General features: G+C 34.2%; 1 protein-coding gene across 5 annotated transcripts in view; it reads left to right on the plus strand.

Moving 5' to 3' along the window:
* CCSER1 (coiled-coil serine rich protein 1) overlaps nt 1-15,751 on the plus strand; it is a 1,365,561-nt gene that overhangs the window by 459,084 nt on the left and 890,726 nt on the right. For all 5 annotated transcript variants that reach the window (XM_049104802.1, XM_049104801.1, XM_049104804.1 and 2 more), the window contains one exon: nt 14,193-14,400. In XM_049104802.1, coding sequence (XP_048960759.1) covers nt 14,193-14,400 — 208 coding nt within the window. The remainder of the gene's footprint in view (nt 1-14,192; nt 14,401-15,751) is intronic.

A 15,751-nucleotide genomic window follows, 5' to 3' on the forward strand; every position in this document is an offset into this window, starting at 1 on the left:
ATTTTAGATGAAAAAGGAAATTTAAAAAAATCATAATTATTATTCTGAGGAAATATTTGCTTATGTTTTCCAATCAGAATGTATTTATGACTGAGAGTCTGGTGTAGTGAGTTCATTGAATTTTTGCCAAGGTGCTGTGTCTAGGGAGATAAAGGGTTAGGATATGGACTCTGGAAACAGAATTTTTGGATTTCTTTTCTTTTCCTTTTTTTTAAAGATTTTTTTATTCATTTATTCATGAGAGACACAGAGAGAGAGGCAGAGACACAGGCACAGGGAAAAGCAGGCTCCCCAATATGGGACTCCCTCCCAGGACTCCAGGATCAAGCATCCCAAGAATCTTTGGATTTCACAATTTTGCTACTTGCATTCTGTCCAGTCTCTGTACCTGAGATTCCTCCTCTGTAAATTATTAATATAATAATTGACTATTAAAATAGCTTAAAAGGTGACATAATTTAGGGTATAATAGGACTGATAATTAAGGGAAACAAGTTTTATTTATTTTAGGCATCAAAAAGTAACAAAAACAACCTAACATTGTCATTTTGGGAAGGCGTGTTTTAGAATAGAACTTCATTTTTTTCTGAGGAATCTTTTTTCCTGTTACTCTTTCTAAATGGATCATTTTCTCTGGGGAGGAAAGAGTAAAATGGAGGTGTTCTTTTATCAGTGCTTCTTCAGTTGCTTAAAGTAAAGGGCCGAGTATTTTCTTTTTCATCATCATCTCTGCTTCGAAAGCAATTGGACATTGATACCAATCTCTGTTTCTGCTGCTTGTGTAAAAGAGAAACCATCCTATGCCACCAGCAACCACTGTTATCTGGTTTTAAATGTCAAGTACACTTCAGCATAGAAAGAAAGAATCTGAGATAACATTCAAAGAGGAATATATTGGAGCCAAAGATAGAATCCAACAATCTAAGTGTCTGTGTCTTCAAGACGAGGGTTAGGAAAAGATTCATCGACAGAAACCTAAAAAATTTTACTGCTTCTAACTTATCTTACCTTGTGATTTATAGCCACATATCATGTTTATATGTATGATTGCAGTATTTGTCTGTGCTGATGCTGTGCCGATGAATAATGGAAAGGTAATTCAGCTACTTTAAACTGAATCATTTGAATCACTTCAGCTATGGCATCCTCACTTCATGTCATTCCTGTCAAGGTCTGGGCCCATATTCTTTTCTAGCCTCAAGGATTTTTTGTTTGTTCCTTGCAACAGATATTTATACTTTGACAGTTCTGTGATGTATAATTATGTATAAACTATGTTATATATTTTTCACTTATACAAATAATCTGGCCTGTTATTGATATGAAGCCCAGTGGTTTCTCTATTTCAGAGGGAAAAAGGGTAGGCATTCTTTATCTTTCTTTCCCATCCATGATTAAGTTTATTATTACTTACCAAAAACTACGTTTATAGAATCAGTATCATTTGATGCTGCTTTATGTTGACAGTGTGTTTTTTTTTTTTTAACAGTGTGTTTTTGTTAATCATCATGTCCATTATTATACATTTAGCACTGAGATTTGAAATTAATTCACACCTTTTTTGAGACAATTTTTAATAAGGTATTCAAACATCTTCCTAGGAAATTTTTTGTAATGATATTTTACATACCTAGTTTCTTAGGACATTAACAGCTATTATGAGTGCTAAGTATGCATTGAAAGAATGTATGAATGTTCAACTGAGCTTAAAACATACAGGTTGAAGAAAAGTCAGAGGATTCTTTATCAGAATTTTTCATTTTTTTAAAGATTTTATTTATTTATTCATGAGAGACACAGAGAGGCAGAGACACAATACAGGCAGAAGGAGAAGTGGGCTCCATGCAGGGAGCCCCATTAGGGACTCGATCTTGGGACTCCAGAATCATGCCCTGAGCTGAAGACAGACACTTAACTGCTGAGCCACCCAGGCATCCTGGATTTTTCATTTATTGTCATGTTAATACTACACCAGGAATTTCTTTTTTTTTTTTTTAAGATTTTATTTATTTATTAATGAGAGACACACAGAGAGAAAGAGGCAGAGACACTGGCAGAGGGAGAAGAAGGCTCCATGCAGGGAGCCTGACGTGGGACTCAATTACAGGTCTCCAGGATCAGGCCCTGGGCCGAAGGCAGCGCTAAACCACTGAGCCACCCAGGCTGCCCTACACCAGGAATTTCTAAAGATTTGAACATATCTGACCATTAGTATGTTTTTAAGAATAAAAGTTTTGTATTTTTTAAATCCCCAAATCCATACTTGAGGGTTATATTACACAGGAACAATCTCTTAAAGTGTCGGGTTTTCAGAGAAAGCTATTCCTAGAAACCATGCACATGTTAACCTGAAGATAAAAGATGCAAACAAGTGTTTATTTAGGATCTGCTTTTATTTGGGATCAAAGAACTGTGATTTGGGGAGCACAGATTCAAGTTGTAACTCACATAATGTCCTGCTTTTGGGTGAGCTTATAGGGTGAGCAAGGGCTTTTATGAGGTAAAGGGGACAATTACACGATTTGAAGAAAAGAAACGGTTTTCTGTGGGCATTAACAATCTGAACCAATCCGGTCACACATCTATTGAGTACCAGTTCCATCTTCAGAAAATCTACAGTCTTGTGATCAGGATATTCATTCTTCCACTGACCTCTCAAGCAATTGCTTGAAACAGTTGCCATTTTACCCAGTCGAAAGGTTTTGGACCACTGCAAACAAATATGGGTAAAAGCAGTGGCTGCTCCAGCTCTTTTCAAATGCCCCCAGTCATGTCAGTTTTCACACACTGGAACTGCTTTTTGCGCTAGCCATCAACAGCCTGGACTATAGACTTGTAATCCAAATGGAAAGGTATCTGTAGGTTTGATTAAACTGTATTATAGCTCACAGTGTGTTAGTAATATCATAACTGACTATTAAAATATCTTAAACATTGATAATTTAAGATTTAAGTAGGACTGATACTCAAAGAAAATAAATTTAAAGAAAATAAACCTATTTATTGATTTTCCAGGTGCTTTCTAATTTTTCTTAATCTTGCTTCAGGCAGAAGGTCATTACTCATCCCCAGTATACTCATGATTCCAAAAGACATTTAATTTTTAGAATTACAGTTCTGGGACAGCTTATTGGCTGGAGCATAATTATGTACTTTTCATTTAGTAGGAAGGACCTTCAAGATAAGTGGGCAGCTGCATTGTTTTCTCTACTATTAAAAATGAGATTATCCTCACTCAAAAAATTGTGTCCCCACTACAACTTTATTTGACATGAAAACATCTCACTGAGAAATCAGAGGAGTTACATTTAAACCCAGAAACCATGACAGTTCCCACCTACACTTTCTCCTTGTGCAACTACTTGAGGTCTATACTCATATTACATCCTAGTTTTCCTTATTAGTAGTATTTCTGTCACTGTTACTTTTTTCATACTACTTGATGTTAATCTCATCTGTCTCTGTTTAACCCCAATTCACTGGCCCACAATATTTTTACAACCTTGACCAGTTTTGCTTGGGAAGGTTCCAAAGATAAATCTGAAAAGTGCTCCATAGGAAACTGTGATATATAAATCTGTTACTTAGGACTAATAAGGTAGAACTCTTAGCAAATGTGTTTAATTTATGGAAGATTGCCATATATTAAGTAATTCATTCACCAAATACTTATTAATTCAACAAATACCTATGGAGAGATTGCTGAATGCAAGGCATTTGGAAATACAGTGATCACCCAAGAGGGTCCACACCTTCTTTGGTGTAATGGGCAAAGAAAAGAGGCAGCTCTAGAGTCTGTGGTAGTAGGAAGGATTGAAGAGGATTTCCTAGGAGAGGGGTGGAGGTAATCCAGTCTTAAAGGAGAAATATATATTAGCCATGCTATATCAAAAGTCACATAGGGCAGCCCGGGTGGCGCAGCAGTTTAGCGCCGCTTTCAGCCCAGAGCCTGATCCTGGAGACCCGGGATCAAGTCCCACGTCAGGCTCCCTGCATGGATGGAGTCTGCTTCTCCCTCTGCCTATGTCTCTGTCTCTCTCTTTCTGTCTGTCTCTCATGAATAAATAAATAAAATATTATTTTAAAAAAGTCACATCTATCCTGGGGAAAATTATGGCTGGTGAGCTTAAGAAGATAGGTTTAATCTATTCGGCTATTGTACTACATGGTTTGTCTTGCAAAGGCTAAATGTGTGATACAGCAAGATGAAATTATGACACAGGGACTGGAGTTCGAGCCCTAGAATTAACATATTTAAAAGTAAACCACATCATTTCTATGTACGTGTGAATGGGTCTGCCGAGATATTTGGGAATACTTGATTTTGTATCATATAGAAAATCTTACTTTTCTGGCTAAAATTGAGTATAGATCATCACAATGCCTTTTGTTACTCATCTCAAGAACGGAACATGTAGAATTTGGTTGATAAGATTGATGTAGCTTTTATTAATCTTTCTCAAATTGATAAAGCTCTATGGCTCTAAAATTTACTCAAAGTCATTATCTCTTACTCTTTTAGCTTTGAAAGTATTGAAAGTTTTACAGTTTCTTAGCCACTATGTATTATGCCAATAATTTTAGGTATTGCCTTTATGCCACGCTACGGAGCAAGAATTGATTTTGTGTTTGGGAACACTATTTTCTAGATTATTCTTTAATGACTGTCACTTATCACACTGAGATTGCCAGATCTCAAATATTTTTAGAGATGAAGGACATAGAACAATCTTTGAAAACCAGATAGTTGCCTGTAAGTTGCATAACTTCTGAGCATACCATTAATGTTATTAAATTATTAATATTAAATTTTACTTAGAGACATTATAGTCTATGTTAATGTGTTGTGACCAACCCCAGCTGTTTATATTTATAAAATACAGCATTTTTTAAAGATACTTAGATATCTAGAGACAGTGCTTTTTCTAGCATTGATTTAAATATTTATTGATATGAGTATTACATATAATTGTACAATGGAATTGGTGGATACATTAATGAATGTGAAAGATAAGTACTGTTCCTATTTCCTTGGAACATGCCCCAAATATAGCCATTAAACAAAAATTTACTAAGTGAAATGTGATTTCACTGTCATTTCTAGGTTTAATCTTATTAGGAATATATTCTTTACTAGTTACACTAGTGTTAGAATGATTTCAGCTTCAAGTAAGAGAAAAAAGCCTGACTCAAATTTCATTAAATAGTCAAAAAACCTGTTCTCATGTCCTACAAAACCTAAATGTAGTTAGTATTCAATGTTGGTTAATTCAAAGAAAAAAAAATGACATTATCAAGGAGCCAGGTCTACTCTAATTTTTTCTCCTCAGTTTTTTTTTCACAGCCGAGTCTCTTCCTATGCAGAATCCACCAATTGTTTCAAGAAGTACATCAAGTCAAAACAATATCCAAAGGAAAGATGGCTTTCTTTTCCTGTGTCTCTTTTTACCAGAGAAGGAGTATTTTCTTGAGGAACCCCACCAGTCTTTCTGTCATTTAATGGAGCTGTAATAGAGCCAGCACTTAAACAAATTGGGGAGGTTTTTTGTTTTTATTTTTTCTTGTTTCTACTTTGAAGAAGGAAGGAGGTGTGAATGAATAGTAGGTAGTCAACCAACAATGTCTGCCATGTGTATATATGAATATATAAACTATATATGTCATACACACACACACATGTTCCTTTCAGAAACTGCATCAATGGATTCTAGAATTTCCATTGTGGTTCCCTTTTTATAGTTTTCATTTCTCTGATGAGATCAACCATCTATTTATTCATTATGTCAACTTTTTCTTCTAAGGCTGGGAACATAGTTATAATAGCTGCTTAAAATCTTTGATAATTCCAACATATAATGGTCATCTCATAATGACTATGAATTGTTTTTGTCACACTTTTTAATTCTTTGCATGTCTATTCATTTGAATATCTGCAAGACATTATGGATTACTTATTGTGGATTATGTATTTTATTATCTTCCTTAAAGAAGAATATTGTTCTAGTGAGCAATTATTTTAAAAGTAGATCAGATTGATATCTGGGCTTTTCTTTTTTCTTTTTTTTTTTTTTTTTTAAGTTTGGAACTCTTTTGTATCCTAGTACTATAAGACTTCTTTGTTACTGGTGGATCCTCCCCTAAATATGCATAGACACAAAAACTGCAGCTTCTGTTTTTGCAGATTGCATCCAAGTTCAGCATCCTAAATCACTACAGTCGTAACTCATATAATAATTGCTGTTTTAATTTTGCCCTTTTAGCATCTGGAAAATTTTCTGTGTTTCCCTCCTGCACTGTAATATATTTAAAAATAAGTGTATTATAATTCATTCAATATTTCTTTATATTTGGAAGAGGAGGTGGAGTGTAGTTCAGCAGAGGTCTCTTCAAAATTAATGTTTTAACTGCATTGTGATAAGTGCTACAAAAGAAGGCTTAGCATAGTAAAAAGGAACCTGTGTATGTTTGTATAGATGCGAAGGTGGTTTCCTTAAGAAGTGTTGTATTTTAAAGGGATATCTGGGAATGCCTGGGTGGCTCAGTTGGTTAGGCATCTGCCTTCAGCTCAGGTCATGATCCCAGGATCCTGGGATTGCATCCTGCATTGGGCTTCCCTGCAGCAGGGAGTCTGCTTCTCATCTGCCCTTCCTCGTCCACTCATGCTTCTATGCTCACTCTCTCTCTGAAATAAATAAATAAAACTTTTTTTTTTTTTTTTTTAAAGGAGGAGATCTGAAAGTGCAAGGGTAAGCAGCTGAATGAAAGCTACTGGGGCTTAAAAAACAAGGAGACAGTTGTTATAAAATAAGGTATTTTGAGGCAGACAGTTGCTACATTATGGAGTACTTTGTTGGTAACGTTAAGATATTTGTATTTTAGCTTGTGTTTCTCCATATCTTGCTTTTTTTTTCTACCCATTACTTCAGGTAGTAGTGAAGTCTTTCTCAAATGTAAATTTATATTTAAATATAAAGTGCTACAAAGTTTTTATAACCACTCCACTTGTACTACTGCAGAGGGATGAATGATGGTTCCATCTCTTCCAGGAATACAGTTAAATATCCAACCATAAAAGGATTTGACATATAAGGTGTCCCCCCCCCCCCAAAATGACACTTTCAAATAAACAATATATTTTGAAAGGAAATGTGAGAAGAATAGCTTATTTATCAACAATAGCCTTTTTGTAGTTAGTTTCTTAAGCAGACAGTTTTTAGTTCTGGAATGCCAATCTGTTAATATAGATTTGTATCTTTGTGTCTCTCTCAGAATTATTCAAGTTAAAATTTAATTTACCGTAAATAACCCAGTGCTTTTTGAAATGCAAATAAAATAAAAATCAGTTTCTTCCAAACGTAAAGTTTTTAGAAACTATTATTTTCTGCAGATCTACTTAATGAAGCTTTGGAAGGCAGTTGTATGCGCATGTTTATTTATTGTGGTGGGCAAACAGAGATTACTTTTTCTTTCCGTTCCTTGGAAATCTGCTTCAGAAATCACAGCCACATTATAAATTGTAAATCATTGAGATAGCTTATGGCCATAGACATTCTCCGTAATGAAAGGTGTCCGTGCAGTAAATAAGGAATGGCTTCTAAGAGAGCTAAGAGCATCAGTCCTTTGCAACTGACATGATCTTGTATTTTTTTAGCCATTTGGACAATTATATTGGGAAGTTTTCAAATGATGTGATGGAAAGAAAATTTTTCACTATCAAAATGATAGTGCTTCTTATAACTGAGAAAAAAAATAATGAAAATAATGTTTTATTTTTTCTCCCTTGTAAGGAAAAATCCTTTAATCACTCTAAGGTTATGTCAAGATATCTATTTTCTTATTAAAGTTGTTTGTCATATTGAAAATAGAATTGCAGCAGAACTTTTGAACTAGATTAGAAAATTCGTTTCAGACAAAGAATTCTACTGATAAAAGTACAAAGTGAATTCACTATTGCAGTTTTAGTTAAATGTTTAAAGTGGCAGTTGAAACTCAAGTTTTTTAAGTTGAAACTTTCAAGAATACATTTAATGTAAAGTTTATGAGTTGCACTGTTAATCTTACTCGAAACCTTTATTTTTGTGGTTCTTACAGACTGAGAAAGGACCATAAGTTTCAATTCAACTTTATCTAAATGTTGGTAATTTTTAAATTAAACTTTTTTATTCTGAGATAATTATAGATTCAGTGCAGTTGTAAGAAATAATAACAGAATGATTCCATATACTCTTTATCTGAATAGCTTAATTTTCATTCTTGTGCTTATCAAAATAATTTTATTTCTCTTTTTGTCTGGAGCACAGGGTCCAGTACTTTCTCATTGAGGTGAAATTTTCTTTTTTAAAAAATTATTTACCTGATCAATTATTGAAGCATAGTTGGCACACAATACTATATTAATTAATATCAGTATATCAATACTGTATCAGCAGTGATTTGACAACGCTATCCATTATGCTAAGCTCACCCCAGGTGTGGCTGCTGTCTGTCACCATACAACGCTATTATAATACTATTGACAGTATTCCCTATGCTATACCATTTATCCTCATGACTTACTATTCATTTCATAACTGTAAGCCTTTACCTTCCACTCCCATTCATCCATTTTACCCATTCTGTGATCTTCCCCCCACTCAGGCAACCACTGGTTCTCTATATTTAAAGTGTCTATTTTTATGGTTTTTTTTTTTTTTTAGTTTTCTGTTTGATATTTTTTAAGATTCCACATGTAAGCAAAATCATATGATATTTATCTTTCTCCATCTGACTTCTTTCAATTAGCATAATGCCTCCTAGATATATCCATGTTGTCACAAATGGCAAGATCTTATTATTTTTAATTACTGAATAATATTCCATTATATACATAAACCACATCTTCTTTATCCATTCATCTATTGATGGACACTTAGGTTGCTTCCATATCTTGGATATTATAAATAATGCTGTAATAAACATCAAAGTGCATATATATTTTTAAGTTAATGTTTTTGTTTTATTTGGGTAAATACCCAGTGTGGAAATATTGGATCTATGGCATTTCTATTTCTCAATATTATGAGGAACCACCATACTATTACCTACAGGGGCAGCACTAATTTACATCCTTTATGACAGTATACTAGCATTCCTTTATCTCTACATCTCGCCAGCAGTTATTATTTCTTGTCCTTTTGATTTTAGCCATTCTGATAGGTGTAAAGTGACATCTCCTTGAGGTTTGATTTGTATTTCCCTGATGATGAGTGATATCAAGTATCTTTTCATGTGTCTGTCATCTATATGTCTTTTTGAAAAAAAAAAAAGTCTATTAAGGTCCTCTGCCCATTTTTTAATTGGATTATTTGTTTTTTTGGTGTTCAGTTGTATAAGTTCTTTACATATTTTTGATTTTAATTCCTTATTAGATATATCATTTGCAATATATTTCCCATCCACCAGGTTGCCTTTTCATTTTGCTGATGGCTTCCTTTGTTGTAGAAAAGCTAACTGTTAAATTTTAAATTATAAAGACTTGGACAGCATTCATGAGCAACAGACAAGTGTAAAAGTTACTGAAAAATTCTACTGAAGATCCATGGAGTTGACACAGAGGGGGGGACTATATATAAATGTGTTCGGTGGAGTTATAGTGTCGTTGTTTGTTTATACTGGTTATGCTGATTAATGAACCACTGTATCAGGCCTCAATATCCGCCACAACCCCTGCATTTTTGGCCAAGTTAAGGGACTGTGTAACATCTTTGATAGAATGCATATTTGTTCACTTTTCTGAAACTATAATAATTCAGAGAGTTGACAGGCAGAGGGCTATATGTTCCAAAATGCACAGATTGTATTATCCAGTGATCCCTGCTAATGCAGGGACAGGAGAGTACCTGAACCTAGCTTTATCCTACTGGCCTTATAGGTGGTCTGTGTGAAAGGCAACTTTGACTTTATAGTAAAAGATTTTTCTCTTTTTCTTATCAACTACAGAGATTGTTTTTTTATTAGGTGAATTTGCCCAGAGACACTTGGGTATCTTTGGTCCAGTAAAAGTCTATTGTTAAAAAGATTGAGATTTAAAATATATAACAGTAGTAAGCCTTACAGACCTAGTGATCAGAAATATAATAGTCATAAACATACAGTAGGATGGCTGTGCTATCCTGTGCTACTGAGTAGTCACCCTGTTAATGGCCCGTTTCACCAACTACCTCAACCTAATTAAGAATGATTTTAATTATGGTGGTCTTGTAGCCAACTATTTTTCCCATAGAAGTAAAATGTTTTGAGGTAAAAATATTCATTTTTCATGGACAAAAGAAAATTACAGTTCACCCTTGAACAACCTAGGAGTTACAGGCACTGACACCCTGAACAGTCAAAAATCTGTGGGTAACTTGATTCCCCCCTCAAATTTTTTTTAAAGATTTTATTTATTTATTCATAAGAGACAGGGAGAGAGAGAAGCAGAGGGAGAAGCAGGCTCCATGAAAGGAGCCTGATGTGAGATTCGATCCCAGGACTCCAAGATCATACCCTGGGCCGAAGGCAGGCACTAAACCACCGAGCCACTCAGGGATACCCTACTGACCCCAAATTAACTACAAGAGGCCTAGGATTGAATGGAAGCATTACTAGTAACAGTCAACTGACACATACTTTGTATGTTATGTATATTACGTACTGTATTCTTATAATAAAGTAAGCTAGGGAAAATAAAATGTTATGAAGAAAGTCACAAAGAAGAGAAAAAACATACATTGTACTATAATTATCGAAAACAGTCCACATATAAGTGGATCCACACAGTTCAAATCCATGCTGTTCAAGGGTCAACTGTAACTGATACTTTTTTGGTATCACCTACTAAAAAGTTAATAACTGTGGTGAGCCTCTTGAGGTCAGTGACTGTATCCTATTAAGCTCTGCAACTTAAGCCACAGTTGCTCTGCTGGACACAATATGTATGTTTTCTGTAATTTTGAAAATATGCCATTATTTTCTCTTATTGGAATTAGAAATACATTCAGTTTTTTGAAGCATAAAACAAATGGCTAGTTTATCTTCTGAATGCATTTTTGTGTATATAGCCCATTCTTATCTGAAAATTACTGAGATGCTTAGATTTGTAAATGTCAAACTTTACTCCACAGAACCTCAGTAAACTCCTGAAATTAGTCACAGATCTAACACCTGTGTGGTTTCTGAAAGGTTTTGTCAGTCTTCACTGATGTTTAGATCTGTGATTGGACAAATAGGTTCAAAGAAGTAGAACTCTAACTAAAAGGAATTATAAAAACATTAGCTTAATTACTTTATTGTAAGAGTGCTGGGAAATTTTGAACTGTGGATGGCAGCCCTGCAATGCATAACAATTCTCCTTGCATAAAAATTTATGTATACACGAGAGACATATTGCATAGGTTTTCACAAAAATGTGTTTTATTTATTCACTCATTGTATTCATTTTTTCGACTTCAGTTGTACAATTATTTACCAAATCGGCCTACTATGTGCCAGAATAGTTCACATAAGGTAGTTCACAACTAAAACCTGTTAAATCTTTGAAATCCTATCATAAGTAAAGTATTACACATACTGTGAAATCTAATTTTTATATTCCATTTTATTCTCAGTCTTCGAGAAAACAGGATAGAAAACACTAGGATGAAGTGGAAACCTTTAAGAATTATTGTATAGTTTACAAGTGCATATTTAAGATAAATGTCATATTAGATAAAGTATATTTTAAAAGTGATAAAAATGATTTATTGTATAATTGTAGGGTTTTTCATTTGTATCTTTTTGGTTTATTAGTTTTAGTTTTTGGCTTATTTACTTGTTTTTCACATGAGATCCACTCATGTAGTGGTTTAGAGCTGAGTGCCCTGTCTGCATTCACATTTTTTTTAAGATTTTTTTTAATTTATTCATGAGAGAGAGAGAGAGAGAGAGAGAGAGGCAGAGACACAGGCAGAGGGAGTAGCAGGCTCCATGCTGGGAGCCCGACGTGGGACTCGATCCCTGGACTCCAGGATCACGCCCTGGACCAAAGGCAGGCGCTAAACCTCTGAGCCACCCAGGGATCCCCCCCTGTCTGCATTCAAATCTCAGCTCTGTCCCTTCTTTGCTGTGTGACCATAAGCATGTGACTTAACCTCTCTGATATTAAACTCCCTTAACTGTGAAATGGGGATGATAACAGTACTATCTAAAAGAGTTTTATTAAGGGGTTTAACATGTAAAAACCCTTATAAGATTACCTGGGATGCACTAAGCATTGTTATATATAATTACATTATATGAGGGAAAAAAATAAAGTCATATCTCACAAGAGTGCCTACTTTGTTCATCTCAAGCTTACTTCTTACTAGCTTTTTAACTCTGAGGTAAGTTATTTATCTGGTCCTGTTTCCTCATGTAAGATTAAGATGCTTATTACATTACCTCTTGAATTTGTTCAAGGTTTGAATGAATGACCCACATGAAATGGTTAGCATAGTATTTGGCCTATAAATGAACCCTCAAAAATTTTTAGCTATTACTATTTTTCTTAAGATTATTTATTCACTTTAGAGGGAGAGAGTATGAGTGGGGTGGGGGAGAGGAAGAGGGAGAGAGGAAGCAGACTTCCCTCTGAGTGCAGAGCCTGAGGCAGGGCTCAATCTCATAACCTGAGCCAAAACCAAGAGCTGGTGGTTTAGCAGGCTGAGCCACCCAGGCACTCCTATTACTATTTATTTATTATTTTATTATAGATACAAAATGAAGACGGTAATTACTATTTTATTACTTCAAGGGACAATTATGATCAATGAATGTATAAGTGAAGATAAACAATTTAGTGTAATCCAAAAGTGTTTTTTATTTATTAATTATTCAATACTTTAAAAATTAATTATACTATTGTGGGGGTAAGTCAGTGAATCAGTTGGTTAAGTGTTGGACTTGTGATTTTGTCTCAGGTCATGATTTCATGGGTCTGGAGATCGAGTCCAGACTAAAGCTCTGTCTAGAGTCTGCTTGGGATTCTCTGCTTCTCCCCGTTCACGCATTCTCTCTCTCTGTCTCTCAGTCACTCTCTCTTTCTCTCAAATAAATAAATATAATGTTTAAAAAATTAATTATACTATTATGAATAATCAGAATTGAGTAAGATTAATTGAGGATATATTTCTTATTGGCATCTTTTCCTAATCTTGATGGCAAGTTACAAGGCTACTCTGTTTTTTGTTTTTTCCATTTAGGTTGCTAAGTGACCTTGTCATATAATTCAGGAAATAATATACATAAAAGCCAGTAAAAGTGAGCACAAGTCCTAAACTATTTTTTATAAATACCCTGAGCTATGCTATCATGTTGTCATTATTGTATAGGCCCCTTGGTTTTGAGAAATGGAAACAAATTCAGAAAAACTCAATGAAAGGGACTATTTTCATAAGCACCTCTTTGGTATGATTTTTAAAAGATTGCTGATCTGCACATTTTGAAAATTGTCAACTTTAGTATCTTTTCTTTTACCTATACTGTCAATATGAGTCATGTTGGAGGATTTTGAAAGTGCAATATTTTCAAGAAATTGTTGATTATCAAGTAGAACAAGATAAATATGTGTGTTGTGTGTTTTTCCTCACATTACTATGTTAAAAATTTAATGATCATTTGATAAATGTACTAATTACATATGAAGTTATGTATCTTCCATTTATTTTACTATTTTCATATAAAATTTTATGTGTACAAATCTTTCTTAACTCCTAAAATGGCCATTGATTGCTTTACTACTTTAAAATAATAATTAAAATTATTTTCTTAATTTTTGCTTTCTTAATCTTTTTTTAAAATGAATTTTTAAACATTTTCAGAAAAAAAATTATGAAATTTCTTTTTTGGTAATTTTTGTTGATTTTCAACATTTTAAGAGTTAATTTAAGAAAGTATAAGCACATTGATATCATGTATAAGTGAAATTCTAGAAAGGGGAAAAATCACATTCTAAAATAGTGATTATCATTGAATACTAAAAATACAATTAACCAATTTAATAATTTTGACAGAAGGGTCTCAGAATTTTCAGATTAATAAAAGGAAATGATGCCAGTCACAAGGAATTTTTTCTAGCTCACTCCTGACATTGATCAACAGCTTGGAAAATACTGCTGTGAATATGCTACATTTGTAATTTTTTTTTTTTTTCTTGTTAGGAATCTGTCCCTGAAATTAACAAAAGACATTGATCAAGAAGTCAGGTGTTCCCATATCAGCCGAATGCCCAGCAGTCCATCTGCAGACTGGCCCCTGCAAGGTGTGGAAGAAAACGGAGGCCTTGATTCTCTGCCCTTCAGACTGATGTTACAGGACTGCACAGCCGTCAAGACGTTATTATTAAAGATGAAGAGAGTTCTTCAAGAGGTAATGGTTTACGTAAGATTAATGTCTTTCAGTGCTGGTAGACAAGGGAGTCTATGGACTGGTTAGTCCTGCTCTGTTGGTAATTAACTGCATGATACTTGGGCAGGGGTCAAGTATCCTCTTGCAGCTTAGCTTTTCTTATATGTCAAATGAAGGATGTGGAGCTCTGCTTTATAAGGTACTCTTCAGCTCTGAAATTCTAAGATGTTGTGAAGGAATTGAGAAAGAATAAATTGACACCAAACCTGGGCAAAGTTGGTTAAAGAGAAATGAGCATCATCTGTTAATTTGTTGTTATAAAGCTACTGAGAGACCTATTAAATGGACTTCATTTTTTTAAGAGAGGTGGGGGAGGGGCAGCAAGTGCAGGAAAGAGAATCCTAAACAGGCTTCATGCCAGGCTCTGGGCTTATTCCCACTTACCCTGAGATCATGACCTGAGCCAAAATTAAGAGTCTGATATCCAATGGAGTAAGTCACCCAGGTGCCTTAAATGGATTTCATTTTAATAATACTGAGGCTTATTTTATATACCATAAAAGTAATGTAGTCATTTGTCCCAGTAATAATCAGTCTAGAAAAATCTAATCTGAATGTCTGATTGATTTTTGCTCACTGAATACAGTTGCCCTCCTATAGTCTGTGCTCAGATGATGAATTAGGAAAATGCGTAATGGATTATTTCCTCTTTATGCCCAGTAATCAACCATTTTTTAGGATTTTAAGTATATTATGGATTTATTTTTATAATGCCAATACTGTTTTCTTTGGGGATTTCTATAAACTATATACATATTAATATTGTTTCAAACATGTAAAATGAGAGGTCAGAAATTTTAAATGACTTTCCTCTACTAGGTGTGAATTCAAGACAACAGCCTGAGATTTCTGACTCCAAAGTTAGTGAGTTTTTACTGTATCCCATTATTGTTCAATTGATTTGTATTAATTGATAGGAGTCAATATTAAATAATGTGAGAACAGAAAAATATAACTATTTAGAATGAGTAGTAGTATGGTTCCTTTATAAAGATGATCACTAATAATTAGCTTTTCAAACACTTACGTAATAATACTGCTAGCAGCTACCACTAGAGGCCAGAAATGGAATTAAGAAGAGAGAAGGAAATTTAAGAGAAATGATACCAGAGACTTTTGGGGGCCTTTGGTCTAGTGTTCTTCTCAGCTGTTAAAATAAAAACTGGATATCTGCATTCCATACCACTTTATATTGCTGAGTGGTTTTGTGTCTAGAATCTATCTATACAGGGACATGTGTGCAGGAGTAGTGCTTTTATATTTGATCACTGTTAGAATTTCAGGAATTTTATAAGGTGCCAGTTAAGGACAG

This window comes from Canis lupus, chromosome 32, assembly GCF_003254725.2.
Source record: "Canis lupus dingo isolate Sandy chromosome 32, ASM325472v2, whole genome shotgun sequence".
Classification (NCBI taxonomy): Eukaryota; Metazoa; Chordata; class Mammalia; order Carnivora; family Canidae; genus Canis; species Canis lupus.